Source organism: Sphaerodactylus townsendi, linkage group LG06, assembly GCF_021028975.2.
Source record: "Sphaerodactylus townsendi isolate TG3544 linkage group LG06, MPM_Stown_v2.3, whole genome shotgun sequence".
NCBI lineage: Eukaryota > Metazoa > Chordata > Lepidosauria > Squamata > Sphaerodactylidae > Sphaerodactylus > Sphaerodactylus townsendi.
The window spans coordinates 58,468,663-58,495,408 of NC_059430.1; the positions used below are offsets into that span (position 1 = coordinate 58,468,663).

At 40.6% G+C, this 26,746-nt stretch overlaps 1 protein-coding gene across 2 annotated transcripts in view; it reads left to right on the forward strand.

Annotated features, from left to right (window-relative positions):
• The window catches only part of ZFC3H1 (zinc finger C3H1-type containing), a 48,972-nt gene extending 22,745 nt beyond the window's left edge, over window positions 1–26,227 (forward strand). For both annotated transcript variants that reach the window (XM_048500201.1, XM_048500202.1), the window contains exons 18-35: window positions 2,044–2,165; window positions 3,020–3,121; window positions 3,317–3,436; window positions 7,323–7,506; window positions 9,635–9,821; window positions 10,607–10,798; window positions 11,861–12,098; window positions 12,691–12,796; window positions 13,081–13,279; window positions 13,866–13,960; window positions 15,779–15,889; window positions 17,198–17,302; window positions 17,395–17,560; window positions 20,769–20,869; window positions 23,573–23,674; window positions 24,268–24,307; window positions 25,052–25,114; window positions 25,239–26,227. In XM_048500201.1, coding sequence (XP_048356158.1) covers window positions 2,044–2,165; window positions 3,020–3,121; window positions 3,317–3,436; window positions 7,323–7,506; window positions 9,635–9,821; window positions 10,607–10,798; window positions 11,861–12,098; window positions 12,691–12,796; window positions 13,081–13,279; window positions 13,866–13,960; window positions 15,779–15,889; window positions 17,198–17,302; window positions 17,395–17,560; window positions 20,769–20,869; window positions 23,573–23,674; window positions 24,268–24,307; window positions 25,052–25,114; window positions 25,239–25,376 — 2,371 coding nt within the window. In that variant the 3' untranslated portion in view covers window positions 25,377–26,227. The remainder of the gene's footprint in view (window positions 1–2,043; window positions 2,166–3,019; window positions 3,122–3,316; window positions 3,437–7,322; window positions 7,507–9,634; window positions 9,822–10,606; window positions 10,799–11,860; window positions 12,099–12,690; window positions 12,797–13,080; window positions 13,280–13,865; window positions 13,961–15,778; window positions 15,890–17,197; window positions 17,303–17,394; window positions 17,561–20,768; window positions 20,870–23,572; window positions 23,675–24,267; window positions 24,308–25,051; window positions 25,115–25,238) is intronic.
• The last annotated feature ends 519 nt before the right edge of the window (window positions 26,228–26,746 follow it).

Genomic DNA, 26,746 nt, shown 5'->3' on the forward strand with positions numbered 1-26,746 from the left:
TGAGATTGGAAAGGGGTTTCTCTGGCCAGGATGTGGTGTATGTATTGCTTAGTTACTGTGTTCACTCAGGAAGACCTATGTACAGTGGATCTGTGTGTGAATGAGATATAATTTTTTCCAGCCCAAATTTAAGACGGTCAGGTGTAAAGGAGAAACCATTTTTCTTCTTTCACCATTCCTGTTCTAAAAGAGCCATAGGCTCTGGTTTTAGCTCCTGTCGTAAGGAACAAAAAGCACACATTTCTAAGGGTCCTTTAAAACAAAGGGATGAAGCTCCAAGGCATGGTTGGAAATGAAAATGAATATTTAAATTTTGCTGAATAACTATAATTACACTTTGTTTAGGGAGTAGAAATAAGTACAGATTTCCATTTGATATTCAAGTACATCATGGTACAAAATACTGGAAAGTCTGTAATATACATAAAAATCTCAGTATCTACACAATGCTTATGATGCTCTTACATGTAACTTGAGTGCTGTAAATGGTGAGAACAAGATAAAAGGACAGCCAGGACAAAGGCAGAAGATATACTTTGTCTTTATTGTGCTTGGGAACATCTGAGTAGAAAATTATCCAGCTAACTGTTGATCCAAGCAGAATTCAGAACTACAGGAGGGTTTGACATCCTAGATGGTAGAGATTGGCAAGGAACCAAAGAAAAATCCCATGCAGAGATTTATGCAGTGTCCTAAAGGAGATTTAGAGAGAGAAGCTTGTGGAACAGGGCAAAAATGAGGTCCCAGGATATATGTTGGGGACACCTCCAGATACATAAACTGAACATGAAATTGAGATGATGACGACAGCTGTTGAGGTAAGAGCCAGGAGTAAATAACAAAACATTTGGAATTGGAGGAATGCAGCAAGATAATAGACGGTAGTAGACAGAAGTGTTTTGATTGAATCAGTAATAATAGGCTAAAGGCCAGTGGTAGCAGATTGATCAGTTTCACTGTATGTTCTCTGTTATTCCAGAGGCTTTACTTTTCTGGACTTGTTTACCTTCACAGTAATAATATGATAGTGCTAAGCAGCCTGTTCATGCTTATTTTTTGATCTCATTTGTCTTGTCCTCTCTCTCTCTCTCTCTCTGTGCACGGCCACGATTGGGGTAGGGCTATCGGGCGTGATACGCACGCCAACACAACCTTTAGGACCCGGTTCTACAACGCAACGGTCTCCACACTTCTGGACAGCTTCGGGAATGACGGCTACCACGGAGTGCTCGGCTGGAGCGGCCGCGGCCTGTGGTTTCTGGTTTATCGCCGCCAGTGCCTTTGGACAGGCTCTGGGAGCCCCTGCTCCTCGGGTGCTGGCTCTGCTCCAGCGTCGCCTCGGCAGGGGGGCGTGTCCCCAGGGCTTGGCGACGCACTGGACGGCCACAGACACGGTAGGTGGATGGTGACAAGGGGGGGGAGGGCGCCTTTGAGCCGGGCTGCCGTTCGCACGGCAGCGGCTCGAAGCCGCCGTTTTCCAAAAACCTCGCTGGGGAAGCGAGGTCGGAAAATGGTGGCTTCGCGCTGCTCGGGCGGGGCAGCTGCAAAGCAGCTACGCCCTCTGTGTGAACAGCTCCCTGGGGACGGTGTTTTTGCCGTCCCCAGGGCACTGTATTTGGCCTGTGCGGAAAGGGCCTCTCTCTCTCTCTCTCTCTCTCTCTCTCTCTCTCTCTCTCTCTCTCACCCACCACCACCACCACCACCCCACCCAGCACAAGAGTTGAAGGATCCTCTCAGTAGCCAAGGGCTTGCTGGAACTTTAAGTCTTTAAGTTTAACAGTCAGGATAGGCTGGTCACAAGCCAAGGGGCAGAGGAGAAGACAAATAAAATAATTTCAGAAAGCTCGTGGTGACAGGGCTGGGTTTATGCTGGCACCAGGTTTTACAACTGCATGTATCCCTGTATTTCACCATTGTGGGGTTTTGTTATTATCTGAATGAGCTTATAAATTAGCTTTGTAAGTAGAATTGTAGAATTCCCATTTTTTCTGTTCTTTTTTTTTTGTGGAAACTGGTTGTTAGTTGGATTATTTCTTTTTAAAGGCAACACATGAAAGATTGCACCCTCAGCCGAAGGCAGCTGTTTGAAGATATTCTTTCTTACGATTTAGCTTTGATAGGGTGTTCAGAAACAAGTTCTGATGAAGAGATAAGCACTGCAACAGGTATGCTGTTTCTTTCATGAAAGCATGTGCCCTGTTTACTTGCGTCAAGAAAAATTGCTTTTAAAGGCTGTTATAGGGCATGTAGTTTCTTAATGCAGGCTTCTTTCTAATCAGAACATATTTCAAATTTCTTCTACCCCTAATGTAGGAGTGGCCAAACTTGCTTAGTGTAAGACCCATATAGAATAAACTTCAGATGTTTAAGATCTGAAAGATATGACCAAATATTACACAAAACATGGAGAATAATATGTAACTTAGAGACGGTTCCTGGCTATTACTGCTAGTAGAAATATTGTATGTCTCCATCTTTGCTGTGAACTGTTTAAAATCTGGCTGATACATTGTCAAGGCTTTACAAATTACAGGAATATGGGGCCTTGGGCACTTCTGCCTCTTGGGACCTCTCCATGCTCAAGACTCTTGCTGCCTCTTCCACCCTCCCTGCCCCATAGCAAAGTATGGCAGCACGGCAATGGGAAAGCATGTGCACAGCAAGAGACACACAAGGAGAGGGGGAAACCCACTTCACTGGCCATCCTCCCTGGCTGCGAGCTGCACATTATGTGGCAAAGAGCTCTATGTGACTCACAAGCTGAAGTTTGGCCACCCCTGCCTTAGTATCTTAGAAACCTTCGATTCTTGGAAAACAGCTTATTTAAAATAGTGACCAAAGTTTGTATGTAAACTAATACTTTTTATTATGATTACCTATAATTGGTGCCAATTTTAAGTCCTGCTTGCTTGTAGGTTTTTCCCCCCAAAGTTTCTGTAATTATTCTTGAGTATATGAAAGCATTAATGTAAAATATAAATGGAAACATGTGTCTGGAGTTGCATCTATCTCATTTCAGAAAAATATATTGAGAAACTTTTTGGTGTAAACAAAGATCGCATGTCCATGGATCAAATGGCTGTACTTCTTGTTAGTAACGTCAACGAAAGCAAAGGACACAGTAAGTAACTTTTAGGATACATCAACATGGCTCTTATAATAGTTTATTAGTTTACAGAGGATTCCAGGGCATTGTGCAGATCTTTCTATAAAGCCCTTAGTAACTTCAGTATACTGATATCGTAGGATAGGAATTCTGCTTTGCTTTTATATAATAATATGTTACATTATTCAATTTTACTGTGGTTGCTGACAGCTCCTCCATTTACAACCTGGAAAGAGAAAAGGAAATGGAAGCCCAAGTACTGGAAAAAAAGCACTTTGGACAGTGGTTCTAGCAGTGAAGAGGAACAGTCCTCTGGCCCTATTAAATATGGTAAGTTGAATATATTGCAACTAAATATGTACTGTTGGAATTTGTGAATGAAATTGTGAGGGAAAATATTTACTTGAACAGTTACTTGTTTTCTGTCTTTGTTCTATTTTGTTTTTGACCTATCCTTCTCCTGCTTAGTTAAAACTTCCTGAGTGATCCTGAGCATTATTACACCCTTCTAGCTTCATTGAGTCAGTAGTCTGAAAGGTATACTTCTTCTTAGATGATGTTTAATACGTGCCTGTTTGGGAACCCTTGTAGAGCTTTTGTAGGCTGTGCATTTGAAGTACTGGTTAGCAGCAGCCTGTAGAAGATATTTCATTATTCAAAGTCATATGCTGCTAACGCTCAGCTGCTAATAACCAGAAGTAATCTTAAATCTGTAGCACTAATTACAGTTTTGATTCAGCACTGAATTCTGTAAGAATCTGAAGAACGGTAATTATGTTTAGTGAAACTTCCAGTAGACTTTTATTATCTGCCATTTGTTAGTTGTTTACTGTCCAACAAGACCCAGTTCTTGTTCAGTTTGGTTTTCCATTCTAAAGGTAAACTGGTTCTCTTTCAGTGGGGTTCCATCATACAGTGACAGTTAGGTCATGCCTCTACTGTTTAGGCAGGGTTATGAAAGTTTCTGTTTCCCTCCCAGAACAACTAAGGGCCGTCCATCCTCTCTCTTCCAGTTTTCATAGCCCTGTGTCCAGACAGGTCACTATTTGGAGTAGCTCTACAGAATAGCGGAGGACAAAATAAAATCATGCTCCTCTGTGGCTGTGGAGGCAAAGAAGAAAAAAGCAACAAGTAACAAGTCACCTTTCCCAGAAAAATCAATGGGCTTGGAGGCAGCTCGGCTGAAATTGCCTGGGGTGACAGGGACCAGATGTTCTTCTTTTCCTTAGCAGCCCCAACCCGCTACCTCCTCTTCACTGAGACCAGTGGCAGCATCATGTGACCTCCCAGGCCTATTAATATTGAAACTGGTATTGAACTATTTATATGCTGTTCACCGGCCTCCTCCGGGGGAGGGCAGTCTATAAACCCAATAATAATAATAATACATACATAATAATGAATAATACTCACTAATAATTAAGGAATAATAATAATTAATTGTAATTATAATAATAATAATAATAATAATAATAATAATAATAATAAACCATTTCCCAGTGCAACAAGGAGCGATCTACTCCTTGTCCTTTTGGTGAGCTGGCCCCTTCTACCTGTGCAGCAGCATTTACGGCAATGGGACAGGGACCTTTAGAGCCCAGGACCATCATTGCAGGGGACCCACGCCGGTCAGGGAATGCTAGCTCCGTAGGCACACTTTTGGTGGGAAACTTCATCATTGTGTCACTGCCATCCTTTTCCATGGCCCCAGTCACTGGGCAAAATGTGGATTGGGCAGGAATGTTCCCATGGAATCTGATTCAACAGCTGCTGATGCAGCAACTAAGGCACGCAAGATCGACTGCAGAGGGGACAAAAAGCCTGGAAACTCAAAATGCTGCCATGTCCAACTCACAGTGTCATTGGGAAGATCATCGGGCCATACCAAAATGAGATCACATGAAGGGGGGGAGATGATCTCCTTCCCCTGATTATACCACTGAAGGGAAGGAAGAAGAATCTGTGTGTTCTGTTAAAAGACAGAAACATCCTCAGGAAAACCCATCGTCCCCATTACTCTGACGGTGAGATGGGTTTGGAAGATTCTTTCTCTGGTAGATCTGAAACCTTGGGCTCGGACAGAGAAAATGGAGAGTGGTCTGGGGATGAGGAGGAATCTCAAGGTGAAACCTCAAGGCTTTCCCCCAGTCATCACAGCTCTAAACTACCTGGTCAAAAAGTCTAGCTCAACAGTGCCATCTGATGACTCAGAACAATATGACACCATTTAAATAACCGACAAACCTAATCTCAGGCTGTCTTTTACCATTTCTCAAAATCATCAAGGGACAGTGGGCTATGGAACTACCCTGGATGTGATTGCCAAAAGGCATAATATCTTGACAGAGGAGGCCATGCACGAATTAAAGGTGCCCCTCATTGATGGCCCAGTGACTGTATTACACATGGGAAATTTTACCAAAGGATGATGAAAATGCTCTCAAAGACTCCTTAGACCACAAAAATGAGATAGCCCTCAAGAAAGCTTTTGAAGCAGCATCTCTGACCATCAGAGCCTTGGGAATTTTGTCCAACTTCTCTAGACCCTCTGTCATCTGGGCAGACAACCTCACAGAGGAACCTGAGTTCAATCCAAGCAGCACTTAAGAGGTTTCTATTGAAGGTGCAACATATCTCTCAATTTATTGCTGACTTATCCCAGGATGCGATACAGTTTTGTGACAGGTCTCAGGCAGCAACAATGCTGGTCCACAGAATCCTTTGGCTGAAAGCCTGGAAGGTGAACAACATGACCTAGGCTAACTTATTGGTAGAGAAATTTTCTCACAAGTTACTTTTCAGATGCAGTCCCAGAGAACGTCTTAGTGCAGACATGCCCTTTTCTTCATCATCATCTGTTAAGGACAAGGACCAAAATGACAAGGGCTCATACTCTTTTCATTCCTTTCGTCCTTCCTACAAATCTAAGAACTACAAACTGTTTAGAAAGGGTGGAACCTCTTTCTTCAGGGGCTGAAAACAAGGTCACCAATTCCAAAACATCTTCAATGAACAAGACAGCCGCACAACTCCAAAATCATCCTCCGCCTGACTACATTGTTGGGGGTTGACTAAATTGTTTTCAAGAGACTTGGTCAGAGATAGTGAGCAATCTGAGGTAGCTATTGGATAGAATTTTCCTCTCCCCTCCCAACTTCTTCCAACACTCTCTGCAACCAAAATCTGCAACCTTCCTTTGTCCCTAAGGTAAACTTGGGGTTTCACTTAAGCCAGCCAGTTGTACTTCTTTTCTTTTGCTCTAATCCAGTCCATTGAAATGATAAGGAATGGCACAGATAGATGATCGTAAAGCCTTAGTGTTTTATTTGGCAAGAACGGTTGCTTTCATAAGTACAGATGGAAGGAAAAACATAGGGAGAAAAGTGTTCAGTTGGTTACTTTATGTGTAAAATTGGCTTATGAGGCCCTTGTATTACAGTCCCCAGGAAATGTTGTCTCTCATTTGATCAGAGCAGTGGCGACCTCAATTGCTTGTGTGACAGGTGCATCTGTAAGTGAAATCTGCAAAATTGCACCTTGGTCGTCTTTTTTGACATTCGTGTGGCTCTACAGGCTAGACTTTCAGGTTTCAACTGACGTAGCTTTGGGTTGTAGAGTCTTTCAGCAGGTGGTCCATCAGGAATCCTATGGTGAGAATAGAGGAAAATCAGTACAATCATTAAGGTTAATATTGTAATACTGTTGGGGTATTTCTATCCTGGGTCATAGCTTGGACATATAACTATCAGTGAAGATGGAGACCCTCTGGGACAGGTTACAACTTATGAAGATATTTTCTCTTCAGTGTGGCAGAGTCATTCACCTTTACCAACCCAAATGCGGGAGTGAAAAGTATATATTTTCAGGTGGAGCAGAGCATATTGCTCCTGGAAGAGAGAGGAAAGAGGGCCCCTTATCATTCCAGGAGGGAAACAGAAACTTTCAGAGCCCTGCCTGGACAGTAGTGGCATGACCTAATGGTCAGTGAACGGCCTCGTGCCACTGAAAAGAGTAAGTTCCAACCCGTCTTTTTCAATGGAAGGCAGTCTTTTGCTCTTGAGAATCGCCATGGTCACCTTTCTCACTAATGCATATCTGTTCAAATTTGGAAAAAAGATCTCTTTTCACAAAAGTAGTGAGTTGCCTGAATAAAAATGGGAGTTGGATTTCAAATATGGAAATTGTGGCGTATTTTAAAAATGGTTTTTATTTGCAGCTCCAACGGTTGAGAACAAAATTAACGTGCCCACTCTGGATGCTGTTGTGACTCCGGATGATGTTAGGTATTTTACAAATGAAACAGATGACATTGCTAACCTGGAGGCAAGTGTTCTTGAGAACCCTTGTGATGTTCAGCTGTGGATCAAATTGGCATATAAATATCTGAATCAAAATGAAGGGTAGGTAATTCTTAGCTCACAAACAATTGAGCTGCACTTTCTGTTTGAGCTGTCATTGGTGCTGTTGTAGTCCCCCCCCCCCCCCCCCACTAGCTTTAAATGATCCTTTGCTTCTTTGGCTAGGCCTCAAGTTGGTTATTATTTGAAAGCAATTGTGAAAATTTGTTAGGTCACTGGAAGCTCTTAGTGGTTCAGAATATTAACAATAAAATATTGCGATACATACATTCAAGGCATGATTCACTTCACAGTGGAGCTAGTGAGTGGCTGTTGTGTGAGGATGGAGAATGTTTTAAAAAATTTAGTTAAGATGGTGTAGTTTGCAGCGGTTGTAGATTTCCAGGCCAGATCCGGGATTCTAGTGCAAGGCAATTTGATGTTTGAAGTACCAAATAAAATTTGTGTCAGTGTGTTGTAGTGGCTAGTATCAGACAAAGATCTGGGAGGTCTGGACTCAAGTCCTCGTCTTCCCTGGAGGCTTACTGGCTTCCTTAGGCCAGACACGCTGTCCATTTGGCCTACCTCTCAGAGTTATTGTGAGGATAAATGGACGAGTGAAAAACTAATATGAGCTGTTGTGGGTCCTTATTGGGGAAAAAGTTGGGTATAAATATCTAAACAAATGAGGTGTATTTTGAGATAGAGATGGTTAAATGGCTATGGGGGTAATGGAGCGATCTAAGAACTTTTCTAAAATGCTGGTGATAGAAGCAATGACACAAGATTGCAAACCTTCCCAGCTGGAACTAGAAGATGCCCTGAGAGTATTGACTGCAAACCACCTGCACCTTTTACTTTTAAGTTTGGGGTTAAGTGCTTCTCGTGGTCTCTGTCATGTTGTGGGGCAAGACTAGTGTGACAAGCCTTTTCCCCTGCTGAGAGGATGCACACAGCCTCATGCACACAGCCTCCTAAGATTTTTGGGATCTAGATTTGTTTTGAACTATAGACCTTGCCCTCAGCAGGTAGCAAGTGTTCAGGCCTCAGGTTCGTTATTGTGAGGTAATTTTTGTGGTGTGCAGGGAGATTGAGATCACCAAGGCTGGATTTCTATATAGGCAACTAAGAAGATTTATTTAAAGGTTGGTTTTAAAGAAACAAGCCAGCAGCTGATAAAGTAGAAACCTGGCTGAGGCACAAAAATGTAAACTGGTTATGATTTGAGAGTGTAGTTGGACTTTTCTACAATGCTGTCAGACACAAACATACTTTTATTGACTAGCCATTCTGGTGCATCCTCTATCACACTCAGGATTCCACCCATACCAGCTTTTCTTTTACCAGAGTCAGACTGAGTTGTACAAGGTCTGCTCATCACCAGAGACAGGCCTAACAATTCAGCAGCCTCTTCTTTCCGAAAGTTAGAGCTAAACTACTTTGCCGCACTACCAGGCAGAGCTACCCCACGCCCTGCTTTTTTTCCTGAGCCAGATCTGAGCTATTAATGCTGTCTCTCTGAGGCAGAACTCAACTCCTCTTTGTTCCTGCTACCATCTCCTCCCCCTTCTCAAAGATGATTGGAGCCGGAGCAGAACTCCTGTTGGCTCAGCTGAATGACTGTTTTTCCTTTCAGGGGTTAGACAGCTTCTGCAAGTCTCTTTAGCATCATTCCTCTGTGTCATTGCTCATGGCAAAAAAAAAGGCTTCAAGGGTCCCCCCCCCTCCGAGCTTGAACCAAGAAGGAGCTCCAAACAAAGGAGCAGCCCCCCTTTTTTCAAACCCCACTTCTCATTAGCATACTGGGGTGCTAATCTGGGTGCTAATCTTTGGGGCTCCAGCCTGCCAAACTTGCACCCTCCATCAAGAGGTGTTAACTAATCAAAGGGCTAGCATATTGGCTCTCCCTGCTGGAAAGAATGCTCTTTCCAGCATCTTTCCTTTCTTTTTCTAGCCATGAAGATGCCTAGACTACTTTCCATCACCATAACTTTCAAGGAATCTATCTGTTCCCCCCGCCCCCCTTATCTCACCCGAGTGATTTTGCTTTCCTCACATCCCACCAACTGTACATGAAATACAAGAGAGAAGGTAGCACCTGGGAGGAGAGGAGTTTTGTGTTCCATTAAACTTTGAATGTGAGTACAAAATGTACAATATTTTCTCGGTTTTTTTTGCCTATTTACTACAGACCATCATCAGAATGCTTGGATTCTGCTTTAAATGTTTTGGCCCGAGCTCTAGAAAACAACAAAGAAAATTCTGAAATTTGGTGTCATTACCTCAAGCTGTTTTCAAATAGGGGAACCAAGGAAGAGGTTCAAGAAATGTGTGAGACTGCAGTGGAATATGCTCCTAGTTATAAGATCTGGTGGACTGTAAGTTTGATCTCTTCAAATTTGACACGTGCACCAAAATTGATGGTGGGTAGGGGATTTATACATACAATGCACTATGTGTTACGTACCTATAGACTTTTGTTTAAATGACTTCTGTTTTAAAAGTTCAAGATGTATTCCATTACTCAATGTTCTCTTGTTTGCATGTATTACTATATTTGCCATTCCCTAACACAGGGCAGGAACATAGGGTTGCATACTGTGAACTGCAAGTGGAAGGTACTCCTGGATTTTGATCTTTCCCATCTTTCCCCAACAATCTCTCTGTGATCCCCAAAAAACTGCCTTGTGAGGCTCCTCAACTCCCCAAAAGTGTCACACTAGGTGGCACACTAGATGAGGTGAGGAAATTGTGGCAGTGTCCCTTAGTGCAGTTTGTTAATGAGTCTCCCCAGACCCCAAGCAACAGCTTACTAAGATTTGCTGTGGGCTGCTGGCAAAAACAGGAGAGGTTTTTGTCTGCAAGCACCTTTGCAGTTTGTAGTTCCAACTCATGGAAATGTAGACATCGAAATATACCCCTTCCAAGCCTGCAGATGTATGGTTCCTGAAAATCAAGACTTTTCAGAGTAGCATTTCATGCAGTGCAAGAAGTTGCAGTTGGAAGCAGTCGTCTGGAAGTTCCCTTAAAATGCCAATTTTCCCAACAAAAGTGCCAAGCAAAATGTATTAACTACCTGTGGGACAAAGCTATAGAAATAAAAGGAAACATTGTTATATCCTTCTGTAAAATAGTAGTATCTTTTAAAATGTTGTCTGTTCAGTTTCTAGACCTGGAAAACTCCTTCGATGGAAAGGATTATGTGTGCAGGAGAATGTTGCAGTTCCTAATGGAAACCCCAAAGTGTGAAGAAAACTCTGATCTTCGTTCTTTTCACTTGCTGGAGATGTTGCTGTACAGAGTTCATTTAAGCATCTTTACTGGAAGAAATCAAAATGCTGTTGCATTATTCCAGGTACCGGTACTTGTGTATGGTTCTACACCTGATCCTATATTCATTTAAATGATTGTAGCTTTTTGTGTGTTAATATTTTTATGATGCTATGTAGTATTATTCATTCATTCATTTATTATATTTTTAGACCGCCCTCCCCAGTAGGCTCAGGGTGATGTATATCATAATTTAATATATGAAATAAAACATAAAACAGTAATCCAGTCTGTAATTTATAACCATCAATATGGTGACAGTTCCCTCCCTCCAATCCCATCCACAGGGGGCCTGGATGACATGAGGGTCTGATGGCTATCCCGGCTGGCCTAAAGCCTGGCAGAACAGGTCCGTTTTACAGGCCCTGTGGAAACTTTGAAGGTCCCGCAGGGCCCTGGTTTCCTTAGGGAGCCTGTTCCACCAGGTAGGGGCCACACTGTGAAAGCCCTGGCCCTTGTAGAGGCCAGCCGGATCTGTTTTGGGCTGGAGATTTCCAGCAGACGCTCCTCTGAGGAGCGGAGGGCTCTAGTGGGACAGTATGGGGAGATGCAGTCCCTCAGGTACTTCACTCTTATTGATTATAAGAAAACAGCAGTGATAGCAAGGGTGTCCCTGTGATAGCTCCAGACTAGCCTGATCTCATCAAATCTCAGAAGCTAAACTGGCCCTAGCATGTGTTTGGATGGGAGATTTCCAAGGAATACCATGGTTGTGACATAGAGGCAGGCAGTGACAAACCATGTGTCTTACCTGGAAAACCCCACCAGGGATCACCAGAAGTCAGATGTGACTTGATTCCACCCCTCCCCCCCCCACCCCCCCGCAAAAGGTAAGGGTCTGTTTCAGAAAGGGAACACTTTTATTTAAAAGCACTTTCATACGTTGCAAGAAAGGAAAACCTAGTTTACCTAGTAGGTTTTTCAGCAGCTTCAGTAACAGATATAGTGGAGATGCATGGGTGACAGTGAACCGATCCTTTAAAAAGCCTGTAATTCATTCTGTGGAATTCCTTTTAAATTTGGAAGAACAGATATAGTACTGCTACCTTGGTTGCTGTTTTACGTTTATCATTATCATCCTCCTTAGAATGCTCTGAAGTCAGAAAATGATAAGGTGGTGGTGCAACACCTCACTATCAGTGACCGCTGCTTAGCTTGGCTTTCTTATATACATTTGATTGAATTTGGTGACCTCCCTGTCAAGTTTTATGACCCTGCAAATAGCAGTCCTTCAAAAATCATGAAGAAAGAGCCGTTTTTAATACCTTGGAAAAAAGCTGAAGACGTAAAGACTAATCCTGATACGTTGTTAGCTGTCTTTGAAGGTAATTCTGCCAATAAAAGTTATTAATTTATTACATCAGTTCATATGAGGTAATATACATCAGTATATTTGTAATAATCTCACTACAGTACTTTGTTTATCATTAGTGATGGGTGTTTCTTTATTGAATTGCAGCCAGTTTTCATATGCACAGCACATATATTAAGATAGAGTCCAGTGGTGGCAAACCTTTGGTACTCCAGATGTTATGGACTACAATTCCCATCAGCCCCTGCCAGCATGGGAATTGTAGTCCATAACATCTGGAGTGCCAAAGGTTCGCCACCACAGAGATAGACTGACTTGGACTTATTGACACTACTTGTAGGTGTAAACAAAGGGCTATATTAATTCCCAGGGACACTCTGTCTGAACTTTTATGGATGCAAGTAGTGTGTGGCAAGATTGCTTTTTTGTTTTTTTTCCTCTTAAAATTTAATTTCCCAAAGGTTGAAGAATAACATGTACATCTGTGGGGCTAGTGATGGGAGGGCTGTTATCCACAAAAAACTCATACCATGTTGTGTTTATTCTTCAGATGCAACAAGACTCCTGTTGGTCTTTGTAACTGTAAATGTGTTTTCCTCTTTTAGATGCCATTCAGTCCTGTACAAGTGAAAATCCTGAAAATGATGAAAAAGTAGTTATTTGTCTTCCATTATACAGGAATATGATTCTTTTGCAGAAGCTCCTAGAAAGGTAAAGAGGATTTTGGTTTTTGTTGCCAAAATGTCATTTTATTTTTTTATGGAGATATGTGATAGTACAGCAACGTATCAAATGTTCTGTCCTCTCCGTGCACTTGCAGTACATTGTAAAATGTTCTTGATACCAAAGTGTAGTTTCAAATGTAGGGGATGGGTTCATTTCCCTTAAAGCCAGTGGCTTGATCTGAACAGTAAATGTATTTGCAACAAGCTTCTCTTTTTAGTAAGCCATTTGTGTACTGTTCACTCTTTTTCTTTGTACTGTTTTGATTCCAGGTGGGAGGCAGCCATTGAGATTTGTAAATCACTTCTAAAAGTTTGCCCTGTGGATTGTCAGCTGTTGGAAGCTCTGGTTAGTTTGTACTTGCTGACATCCCAGATTGAGAGAGCTTGTGATGTTTGGCTTACTGCATTTGAGAAAAATCCTCAGAACGCCCAGGTGTTCTATTTTATGTGCAAGTTCTTCATCTCGCAGGTAATATGGCAACAGATGTTCAAACATTCTTTGGAGTAAAATTAAATAACAAAGTGCCTCTATATATTCAACACAATATGTCTGTAATTCAGGCATATCGAAAGGCTGATCCAGTGGAATGAATGTACTGATAGCTGGTTTTAGGGGGTGGCAGCATTTGTAACTGCAAATGCTGGAAAGATAGAATCTGGACCTGAGTAGCATCCTTCTTTGGGTGTCATAAAAGTTTTACATCGAAGTTGCAACACCCTATGACTTGCAAAAGAGTAAAAAGATATTTAGTGTACACTAGGGGGCACAGCAGTATCTCTCCTTTGTACACATGCATGATGAATGCTGGTAGGTCACCCCAGAGATATGCAAGAGTTATCCTTTCTTTATAAAGCAAGTAAAACATTTGGAGAAGATGTCCAAGCTATTCAGACTACTTTTTTATCGTCTTGTGTGGAATGGCTAAAATCTGCCTTTGCTTATCCCTCCTGGATGGCAGCTTTTTAAAATAAGTGTGTGCTCAAAGAGCTAGGAAAGCGCATCAGAAAATTGTGTGTTGAGATGTGTTTTTATGTTACCTACTCTTTCCTAACAGAAAAGATCTGATAGCATTCCTCCACTCCTGCAAGCCTTTGTTGCAGCATTCTTCGAGTGTTCGCATCAAGTGCATAGTCCTGTAGTGTTGTTGCGGTAAGTTAAAAATTCAGATATGCTGTCATAAAGCCTAGTCAATATAATTATTGGCTTGTGTTGGTTGTGTACTTAAATGTGTGATTCTTTTGGGAGCAAGACTTGCAGCACAATATCACGGTTGCACTTAGAGCAGTAAATGTAAGACTGTTAATTTCTTAGTTAAGAGAAGCTTAGTGTAATAATATGTTTAGGTTACATTTTATACCAGTAAGGTTAAACATTTTTTAAAAATTAGGACACACTCTGCAGCATTTGCAGATTTTTGTCATCTCTGGAGACAGTAATGAAGAAATGTGATTCGCAAAACAAATTAAAATGTTCATATATGGTTTAAGTCAACAAGAGGGTACATGTTCTTTGTAGGTAAACCAAAGAAACAGAGAATGAGGTGTTTCTTAAGCCCTTTTCCTTGGTGTTCTGTTAACCCTCTGTGATTGTGACATGCTAAGCCCTGGCTTTAATTCCTGAAGTTTCCAAGTGAAATAGTTGATACACAATTTTGAAGCAGCTTTGGGGTAACTTTGAGCTTCTGGTGCAGTCTACTGCAACAGCCATCTACTCAGTGTCCTGCAGGACACTTTGCCACCTCATGAGTAGCTTTGACTTAAAGGGATTAATGTGATGGACCCCCTCCTTGTTTTTTTCTAAATACTCAACAAATTCTTAAAGCACAAAATCAATCTGTTGAACTTCTTATTGTACAGCTTTAAACACCACCAGCTCATTAGCCTTGATTGGTCATTGTTGTGGAATCTTTTGGAATCTTCAGTTGGAGGCAAATTAAATTTTACTATAACTATGAAGCAGATACCAAAATCATCGGTGGGATAAGTACCCCCCTCCACTCTATGTAGCGTCCTATACAACTGACCTGTGCTACGATCTTTTGCATTTTGCCTCCTATGTAATTGGTTTTTGTAGAGAGGCAAATACAGAATATTAGATTATTGACAAGTAGTGAGGGGAACAGCAGCAAAGAGAACTAGACTCATGGCTGCCATTTAAATATGCCTGTAATGCCCAGTCTGAACCTTATTTATACCCTTTTCAGGATAAATCTTTATCCTGAAAGATGTTCAGTAATGTGCCACATTTTCCTGTGTTGTACTGCTCTGCAGGGTCCTAGTGCCTGCGTCTCTCCCTCCCCCTTCTGATTCTCTGGCAACATTTTAAAATCTTAAGCAGCACTTCCATCAAAACCGTTGTTATCCACATCTGGAAACAAAGCACTTTGATGTAATAGCATTTATACCCCTCTGGACACCTATTAGCAACACCTTCCTTTTCATGAAGTTGCAGGTGTCATGGCAAGTGGAACTTTACAAAAAGGAAGCTCTCACTAATAGGCGTCCGGAGGAATATAAATGGTATTACATGAAAGTGCTATGTTTCCTGGTGCGGATAATAATGGTTTCGATAGCAGTGGCACTTAAATAAGATTTTAATATGCTGCCAGAGAATTGAGCACGGCGTCGGTAACAGCAAGCGGCCCATGCTTTCGCTCCACCTTCTCCAGAGAATCTAGCGTCTCTCCAGTATGTTCAGGAACTACAATTCCCATCAGCCTCTGTCAGCATGGCCAATTGGCCATGCTGGTAGGGGCTGATGGGAATTGTAGTTCCTGAACATCTGGAGAGCCGCAGGTTCCCTACCCCTGCCCCAGAGGATGCATGACAGCACTGTCTTCTTTATCCTGAAAAAAATATAGTTCAGTACTAGGCATAATAGCGCTGTTCTTGCCACTTTTGCTCAGATCTTCAGGAGTCATTCAGGATTTTTTCTTTGTACATGCTCTAAAGGACTCTTTTGTTCTAGATATTTTTTGAATTTTCCAATGCCAATTGAATTTACACCACCTTCATATAAGGGATGCTTTACAGAAGAAACCTTAAACCGGCAAATTCCATACTTGTGGCAAATATACTGGTGAGTCTCAAACATTCACTCTGTTTCAAAGTATTTTGAATGCCACAACAGTTTTTCACATTGGGGCTCCTGCTCACTAGATACCTAAAGGTTCAGCTGTTCTGTCCTAGTCAGTATTGTCACTGGTAGCTGACTTCAAAAGCTCTTTGTTCCTGCCATTGACCAGGAATGTAGGTAGGACCTTTCTATGGTCTTGTTCTCCTTCTGTATAAACCTATATCATGAATTTAGTATCACAGGTCTTCCAGCATAGTTTATCCCAGTCTTCTTCCATATTAACTGTGACTTGGCTAAAATATGTTATGAAACTTGAGATTATGTTTGATAGAAAATTACAGTGTTGATAAGAATATTAGGTCCAGGATGTATGGCATGACCCCTCCCCCGCATCATTATAGTTTTGAATGACACCTGCACAGAGAGCGCCAGTGTAGTAGTTAAGAGTGTTAGACTAGAATCTGGCATGAAGATGGACATCCATTACTTCATCACTTCCACCCCGCAGCTAATACCATGGAAGCTTACTAGGTGGACGCTTGGGCTGTAAACATCGCTCTCACAGTCGTCGTCAGCCTAACCCATTCTCTCAGGGACTCAAGTGATGAGAATAAAATGGATGTAATCTGCTTTGGAGCCTATTGTAAGCTCATTGGAAAGTAAGGCATAGTATAAATGAATTAAATAAAATAAACAGTAAGAGGAGCTGAATAATTTGGATGCATCAGGGCAATTGAAGAAGGAATCTTCAAATGTTAGTGGTAGAATATGAGCTTCAGTCCCATATGGGAAATCATTTAATTGACATTCAGGAGTGTCCAGCATTCTGTCATCCTAAATGTGAAGGTTTTCTTTTGGTTAACTCAAGTCGTATATTCTGCTGACCTGGGGATCCACCAAACACACCATTCAAATCCCTGCTTTTCTGTGGGTGGTCTGGTTTTGTTACCTGTAAGGAGCAACTAATGTACTGTTCAAACTACTTCCTTTACAATCAAATGAGGCCATCTATTCCTTTTTGGTTAATCTAATTGCTAACAGCAATACTTTTCCTGGAGGCATTACATTGAAATGGAAAAAGCTCCACATTTGTGTCCACTATTAGTTTGTAGTATGTTATTAGACATGCGTCTGTTTTCTTCAGTGTAGTCTTGCCTGTTGTACAGTTAATAGTAATTATTAAAGTTGAAGTGCAATTAGAATATTTTTACTTCTGAAATTTTGCATCTACTTTTATGTAATATTAAGCTTGCAAATAAGTTCATCAAGGCACAGAACAGTACTTAAAGAGTTCATTGCTTTTAAAAATAGTTTATACCAATCTCTTCATGGAAGTTCTGAAGAAACAACAGATGCTTATGAGGCAGCCCTGGGAGCAGTTATGCAAGAGGAAATTGTACCGCACATTTGGATGGAGTAAGTTTAAATGACGAGGCATTACTTTACTACAGTTGTTCACGCAATTCATTCAGAAGTGTTTATGTCTGTGTTTAATTTCTATTTTCCAGTTACCTTGTTTTCATCAATGGCAGAGTTGTCAGATCCAGGAATCAAGCTCAAGAATTTAAGCTTTTTACTGATTTTGTGAACAGATGTCTTGTTACAGTCCCAACCCGTTACCCTATTCCATTTACTACTGCTGATTACTGGACCAACTATGAGTTTCATAACAAGGTGTGAATATTTTAGGAACTCTTAAATTGTGATGCTTTTATATAAATGGCTATGCTGAAGTAACTGGAGAGCTTCCCCAGTATTTTCTTCACACAGTGAGCAAACAAACCCTTTCTATAAGCCAAGTGAATGAGAGCTCATCATGTGAAAAAGCTTTTCTCTTTGGAATGTTTGCGTAGTGAATCAATGGGAGTTCAAGATTTCTAAACAATTACAGCCACATTTTGAAGATAGGGGACTGTGGTTCTCCGGGTTCTCACTTTTTAGAGCTGGGGTCTGCAACCTGCAGCTCTCCAGATGTTCATGGACTACAATTCCCATCAGCCCCTGCCACCATGGCCAATTGGTGGTTGCAGACCCCTGCTTTAGAGGAAGAGGTTATCTGTTACCTCCATCCTCTGACAGCTGACCTTCTGTGGTTCAGGAAGCCAGTTAGATTTCCTCTTTGGCCAGCACCAACTGCTCTTATCCAGCTAATTCCTTTCCATCAGTCTTCTCCAACCTTTTGGAGAGTTCATTGCTTCTGCACATGCTTGGCAGCCCTGGTAAATCATGAATGCCCCCTTCCTATGTGACATACAGCAACTGGAAGAGGTATTCAGGCAAGTTTCTCTTCACGGGAACAAATTCTTCCAGATAATTTTCCTTTTGTAGTGCCTCAGGCTCATGTACATGATTGCGTGTGTGCATGTTTACCATCAAGTTGCTTCCAACTCTCACTTTCTTGTTTTTTAGTAGTCCACAGTATCTGTAACACTCTCCTCCAACACCACATTTCTAAGGAATCTACTTTTTCCTTTCAGCTTTCTTCATTGGCCAGCTTTCATACCCATACATTGTAATAGGGAGTACTATGCCATGAATTAACTTTATCGTGATTGCCAGTGACACATCCTTACACATAAGAATCTTTTGGATCTCCTTGATAGTTGCCCTTCCTAGTCTCAGTCTTCTTCTGATTGCTTTCAGTCTCCCTTTTGGTTGATGCCGTAGTACCATTTATTTATTTAGTGAATTTCTATCCGCCCTTCAAATACATTCCAGGGCAGGTTACAAAAATCTAAAAATGACTCAACATTACAATAAACAGCTTCATAACCAAATAAATATTCCTAAAAACATGCTGTACCACTTCCTCTCCTCCCCCCCTCCCCTCCATGGTGCATGTGAAGGGCAGGTTCAGAATAAACTCAGTGGTCTGGGGGTGGATGGTAACAATCAGTGAAATCCCATTTATAGGGCAGCCTACAAGCAGAATAAAATAAAGCAGTGCCATTTTTGATAGCTATCAAATATAGTTGTCAGTAATGACAAGGACAAACTTGCAGGAGTCCTCTGAGAATCAGATTTGTTCATTGTATTCAGATGTTTTGCGAAGCTGCTATTAGAGAAGTTTGATCACTGAGTTGAGACATTATAGAGCCATCGAAGTCCACTGTTATAAGCCATCTGAGTAGAGGGTTATCCTTCTAGCAAGCCGTGGTCTTCAGCAATAGCTCTAGTCTGTTTACTGAGGCTGAGACAAGGCACTGATAGTCTGAAAAATGAGTTGTCACTGTGGCAAGTCCCTTCACCTTCCTACTTATTTGTGGTGGGCTCAGGCAGCCTCCTAACTATTCTTGGCAGGTTTTCCTGCCTTTTCTATGACTGAGCCGTTCTGATGGAAGTGTATAAGGTGTTTAAAGCTTATCCGCTCAGCCTTAAGAACTCCAGAAAGGTGAAACGAGCCTGTTCTTAATGGCAAATACCCCTTTTCAAGGCACCAGAGAACTGAGGCAAGTTCATCTACCGAGAGTAAAATTTATTGAACAAACTAGGTGGGATCAGGATATATTTTAAATGGATTGAAATCAAGCAAGAGACAACTATAGACAAACTTTAGTATTTGGCACAGACACAGTTCTTACTCAAGGTTTATAACTTCCTTAAATTGCTTAGGTATTATGAGAGGTTCTTTAAGTTTGTTCAGTTAGATGTTAATGCCTAATGGATTCACAATGCCCCTGGGTTCTGTTATCTTTCACAAAGTGCACGTACAGCCTTGGCACTGTTAACTACCCACTTCACATAAACTTCCCTTCTGAGGTAACTTCAGCAGAATGCTAATACACCATACTGGGAATCCACATGTGTATATAATTCCCATTCTAATTGGCTTAGGAATTCTACTTCTACGCCCAGAAGATATATTCCCTTCCCTTTTATTTATGTTGACCTGTTTCCCCGAATATAAGACAGTGTCTTATATTAAATTTTGCTCCCAAAGATGCGCTATGTCTTATTTTCAGGGGATGTCTTATTTTTCTGTGTTCTGTTCGTCGGGCATACTTCCAAACAAAAACTTTGCTATGTCTTACTTTCAGGGGATGCCTTATATTTTGCACTTCAGCAAAACCTCTACTACGGCTTATTTTTGGGGGATGTCTTATATTCGGGGAAACAGGGTAATCCATCTTCAGCTTTGACTGCTAAATAAAACTCCCAGTTCTCCTGTCTGTGTATTTTCTGTTTTCGGCACACACTGATTTTGGTATATTTCAAATCAGATTCATTCCTTGATTGAAATTCCCTCAGAATAGATATTTAACGTACAGTTAAAGGACTTGATAGTAATTCACAGGAATCTAGATCCAAAAGCTTACAAAACTTTTCGTCTCCTCCCTCTTTGAGTCAACTGGTTGCTCCACCAACCAGAGTGCAGGTCAGCTTACCCAATCAGGGTGCTTTCCCATTTCTAGGAAGTTTTTCCCCACTCTGTTGTGGTAACACCTTGTTCTACTGACTGACTTGCACTTTTAAACTTGTATTTTTTCTGTGCAGTCCTCAGTCACTTGGTTAGTTTTTATTAAATCTTTTCTTTTTAAACAGGAGTTCATTGGCCCCTTGCTTCCGGCACAGAATTGTGCTAAGAAACACTGACCCCATCATCCTTCCCCTATGCCATACAGCAGCTGAGATATAAGCCATCAGTGTTGAAAAGGAAACAGTAGTGATTCTATATGAGTATGTTATTCAAGGAATTAATTACTTTGAGCTTGAGATCCTTGTTTGGATTGTGGAATTAGAAAAATTCTTGTTAAACAAAGACTATCAGTGTACTTGAACTATGTCATTCCGTTGGAAAGGGAACCCGTGTTATACTCAGACTTCTTATCAAAATTGTAGGCAACCACAACTGTTGTTAATTTAAAACAATTCACTTTTGCAGGTCATTTCCTTTTACCTGAGCTGTATTCCAAAGTCTCAGCATTCCAAAGCCTTGGAACGATTTTGCTCAACCATGCCTGCTAATCCTGAACTTTCATTCAGGTACGAAATATCTGTTGTAGCTTTTATGTGAACAGTGTATGTCTGTCGGTCTGTTTGTTTCTTGCCTGAGAGACATCCAGTAAGTTAAATGACTGATTGATAACTTTATCATGATTTCCTATTCCAGACTTGTAATTCTGATAGGACAATATAATCAGCATAAAAGTTGTGCAGATTCTTTACAAAGTCTAGCTGATGTAGCCTTTTGTGAAGCTAAAATCAGAAAGTGTGTAGCTTTGCATATGCATCTCATATTTATAGCTGAAAAGAAAGTTTAAACACATTCAAATTTATATTATAACATTGTTAGAAATTAATCTTATTGAAGAGAAAAAGGCCCATCATGTCTTAGCAGCAGTGGCGTAGTGGTTAAGAGCAGGTGCATTCTAATCTGGAGGAACCAAGTTTGATTCCCTGCTGTGACGCTTGAGCTGTAGAGGCTTATCTGGGGAATTCAGATTAGCCTGTGCACTCCCACACACGCCAGCTGGGTGACCTTGGGCTAGTCACAGTTTCTCAGAGCTCTCTCAGCCCCACCCACCTCACAGGGTGTTTGTTGTGAGGGGGGAAGGGCAAGGAGATTGTAAGCCCCTTTGAGTCTCCTACAGGAGAGAAAGTGGGATATAAATCCAAACTCCTCCTACTCCTCCTCCTCTTCCTCCTCCTCCTACTCCTCTTCTTCTTCTTCTCCTTCTCCTTCTTCTCCTTCTTCTCCTTCTTCTTCTTCTTCTTCTTCTTCCTTTAAATCAAATGTATCCTCAACATAACACTACTGTACAATATTTGACCCCTTCTTACCTGCTACATTCTTATTGTTTAAAACATTTCAATAGTTTACTGCAAGAGGGGGGATGTGCTTCCTATTGCTAATTCATTTGTCTCAAAACTTTTTTTGTTTGTACGAAAAACAATTTTATCAGAAGGCTTACAAAAAGCATGAGGTGGGAAGAATCTATCAGCTATCATAAAAATGAACACAACATAAGTTAATGTGGGATGCTGTTGGTGTTGAAACTAGCTCCTCCACTATCTCAATTTTCTTTACTTGGATCAAATATTTTTCTAAAGTTTTGTATATGGGGAGAAAAGTTTTGTATATGGGGAAAAATTCAGTGGCAATGAATTAATCAGTATATCTTCAGAAAGGCTACAGCATTCTACAGCATTCTACTTAAGATTTTCTCTTGGAAGAAAGCCTGGAATGTGTTTAAGCAGAAAAATAACCAGAATTGATCAACAAGAGTTTTGCTTATTGATGCACCACAAAGCTGGGCTTGTCCAACCAAATCAGATATGATTTCACTAATTCTTGATTGATTGCTTACATTTTTCATGTGATTTTCTCTACCACTGCCATGTAATCTTGTGTATTGATGAAAATATCCCCTTTGCCCTTTTTTAAATAAATACCTTAAAGTTCATAAAATGTTGGATAATTTAAGTAAGTAACAGAATAGTTGGAGACACATAATGCATAGCTGTACTCTTTTTCTTTGAGGGCATTTGCAGATCCAGATTGTAAGTTTTTTGTAATAGATAAACTTTTTACAAGTGTAATGTTACTTTAGAATGTATTTTGCTATTTGGGATAGGCTCTAAACCAAGCACTTTCTGGTGAATATAGTGCAATTTTAAACAATCACTTTTAACATTCATCTGATGTATAGCGAGGTAATAAGGTGGTTCTTAAAGGAAGATGTGCCTAAGGTGGAACTAACCTATTAATGTAGCAACTTGAAAGAGTGAGCAGCTTTAGTATAGTATTGAATTTTTGCCCAAAATGCACTACTGGATTATTTAAGAACATAAGAAAGAGCCTGCTGGATCAGACCAGAGTCCATCTAGTCCAGCACTCTGCTATTTGCAGTGGCCCAACAGGTGCCTTTGGGAGCTCACATGCAGGATGTGAAAGCAATGGCCTGCTGCTGCTGCTGCTGCTGCTGCTCCCGAGCACCTGGTCTACTAAGGCATGTGCAATCGCAGATCAAGGAGGATCAAGATTGGCAGCCATAGATCGACTTCTCCATAAATCTGTCCAAGCCCTTTTTAAAGCTATCCAGGTTAGTGGCCCTCACCACTTCCTGTGGCAGCATATTCCAAACACCAATCACACGTTGTGTGAAGAAGTGTTTCCTTTTATTAGTCCTAATTCTTCCCCCCAGCATTTTCAATGAATGCCCCCTGGTTCTAGTATTGTGAGAAAGAGAGAGAAATTTCTTTCTGTCAACATTTCTACCCCATGCATAATTTTATACACTTCAATCATATCCCCCCTCAGACGTCTCCTCTCCAAACTAAAGAGTCCCAAACGCTGCAGCCTCTCCTCATAAGAAAGGTTCTCCAATGCCTCAATCATCCTCATTGCCCTTCTCTGTACTTTTTCTATCTCTTCAATATCCTTTTTGAGATGTGGCGACCAGAACTGAACACAGTACTCCAAGTGCGGTCATACCACTGCTTTCTATAAGGGCATAACAATCTTTGCAGTTTTATTATCAATTCCTTTCCTAATTATCCCCAGCATAGTTTGCCTTTTTCACAGCTGCCATCCATTGAGTTGACATTCCCATGGAACTAATTGGCCATTGTGACTAAAGTGATTCTTTCTACCAGAACCTTTTGAATCATCATTATTGTTTAGCAGTCAAAATGGTATCTTCAGCAGTTGGCACTCACTATTTGTTTGTTCCTCTCTTGTTGTAGGCTGCTTCAACAATATTGGGATGAGAGCAATATTCAGATACTGAAACTGCAAGCCAAGATGTTTACATATAATATCCCAACATGCCTGGCCATCTGGAAAATGTAATTCAACAGTCATACACCTGTTACCATAGCTATTTTTTTTAAAAAAAAATCGTTAAAGTTTGCTTGACAAAGCTAGTCATCAAATTGGACTTATGCTAGGAAGGTGTTTTATGATTGCAGTTTTTCAGCAAGCACTGGTTTAGAAAGATTCTTGACATTTATGTCGTAAAATGAGGACTCTTGCTGCCCTATACCCAAATGTTTCAGAAGTAAGTATGCATTATGTGGATTAAGGAAAGTGCATTGATAGTTTTCACTGTTTCTGCTTTGGAATGCATTTTAGTATTAAGCTATTGACTTCTGTTTCCTCCCTTTTATATATCATAATAGCAATATCCATTGGTGATTGTCCCATTGGTGATTGATTGTCTGCAGTGTTTATACATAACAGGAATAACTGAAATGTCTTACTCATGTAAGATTGTTTATGAACTGAATCCTTTTAAACTCTTCACTATAGGCTGTCGTCGTTGGAAGCTAGTCTGTCCCTTTCCAGGACATTTTTTAGCTTCATCCCAACTCAGTGTTATGATGGTAAAATTGTTTCGTGTTCTACAAAAATATAAGTCCTCTTTATTTCTTCCCTTCAGAGCCATTGCTGCTGAGTGCTTTCTAAAGGGACAGAGAGAGGTATGTAAAAATAGAGTTCAGTAAAACTTGAACTTTTCAGAACCCTTAACTTTTCTAACTCCTGGGTTTAACGGGGTAAGTAAATCCACATGTTTAAATGGAGCTCTGCTTGGAATAGTAAGAGCAATGTTTAGGTTACTTTATAGGATGCTTATTTTTCAGTGTTTCTGAACTGGGTTTTATCTCTGCCATCAATTGAGGTGTAAGGGGGAAAAGAGGCCTTTTTTCTCTTGAGTGAAGAATATTCTACTATTGGGGGATCACAGACAGACTTACGTTGGGCGGCAACTACAAATGACAGCTCAAATTATGCTGCAAAAATAGTTTCCTCTGCTGTTTGAAACAGTTGGGATGTTAATTTTCTTTCCATAATTTGGCCCATTTGTGTTTCAAGAATTTCAAGTTACTGACTGGCATGATGTGTGTATCCATGAAAAGAAATAAACCAACAGTGTAATCATTAAAAAGAAATAAATCAGGAAAATATACAGCTATCAGCCTGTTAATAAGCCCTTTTTAAAAAGCCCTAAATCTGACTCAACTTTTCTACTTCTCCCTTATTGTGCTTGCAAGTGTTGTTAGAACATTCCTTGTCCCTCTTCAGAAAGTTGCTTAAAACTACCTTGTTCTAGGGGACCTTGTGGGTTTCTTTCCAATATTTTCCCCATACATAGTTCATTGACTTAGTTTTGAGTCATTTTGTATGTTTTGGTGTCCCACTGACATGGATTGTTCTCTTTTCAGGGTCATCATTTATATCAGAGAGCCATTCAGAAGTTACCTCTATCTGCAACCCTGTGGAAAGATGTAATGCTTTTCCTTATGTTTCTGCTTAAGGCTTCATTACAAATTTTTGTATATCCCATATCCATCGATATGGTGATATTCAAACTCTGGCTAATTCTTATATCTGCTTCCCCATCTCTTACAGCAACTCTTGTTTGAAGCATCAGGAGGAGGTAAAACTGATAACCTGAGAAAACTAGTTTCCAAGTGCCAAGAGGTTGGAGTCAGCCTAGATGAGCTTTTAAATTTAAACACTTACAGAACAGAAAGCACGAATCACTGAACGCTGGCTGCAGTCAGTGCTAAAAATCCTATTAAATGCCAAAATCATTTGAATGATTCTCCAGGCTGATTTCTAGCTTTAGGCCTGTATAAAGCAGATGAGCAGTGCTGAGCATATCAAGTCTTTCCGGTCTGCTTTCCTTGAGCCTGGAAACATTTAACATGAATGCCACCTTGGATAAATGAACTCCCTGTACGGCCTGCTTCTGGGCCCTGCCAGACTGTCATAACATCGTGTACGTAAGTATAGTTCATCAATGACAGACTTTGAATGTGTTTTTTGTTTTCAGTTCTCATTTTCTTTTCTTTTTTGTGCTGTTCCTGATTTCACTTGACGCTCGCACTGATGCCTGAGAGATCTGTTTTTGGGGCTAATTATGTGGGCTGTGTTTACGTAAGTAAACAAGCAGTCCTCTTTTGTACTTCTCTCTCTTTTTCTTTAAATCTTCTTCCTTTGCTTCTCTCTCTCTTTTCGGTTTTGTTTTTGTGGCGATCATTTATTTTCATTGCAGGATTTAAAACAAATGCAACCATTCTTAAGGAAAGTAACTGCCATGGCTTCAAGTATGCTTTTTGCACTTGAAGGCTATATGAGGGTTGTTTGACTGCCCTTTCTGCATTCTGGACTTGTGGCAGAGACTTTTTAAATTTGAAGATTAAATATACTATCGCAAATGCCAGTGCATCAGAACCTGAGAGTGGTCAATTTACTATGTGCAATTTTTGTAAAGAAATTTTAATTTATAATAAAAGTTTAACAGTTAATATTGAACTGCTTTGTATTAAGATACTACTTTGTAGTATTGCCATTGTTTATACAAAGGTATTTTGAATACAAGTTCTTTTTTAAAATAATCATTGTCTGTGTCTTTAATCAAGCTGGGCTAATATGGTTGGAATTTGTGGGCTGGAAAACTGGAAGCACTTTCTCTGTTGCTGGGAAACCATTCTATTGTGCTAGGAAATGTATCTTCATTTCTGTTTAGTGGAACAGCTTAAAATATTTAAAAATACATAAACATGCCCTGTTATTTTGCACTAATGGAAGCTGGACTTTAACAACAGGTTAGTGGAAAGATTCTGAAGCAGCCCTGCCTCCCTGAATTTAATCTTCGTACACCAAGCCTGACATTTAGATCATTGTTTTTATTTCCATGTACAAGTACCCAAAGATTAAGGAAAAGTGATTACCCAGGAGCAAATACTTTCGTCTGCTGCACATCAGGGAAAAAAGAATCAATACCAGAAAAATCTGATTTTATACATGAGCATGAAGAAAACTCAACCAACGTTAATTTGAGAGAAGCTTTGCAAAACTAGCCTTTTCTTGTATCTTGATAGTGAAAACTCATGTTTTAGAGAATTATGCAA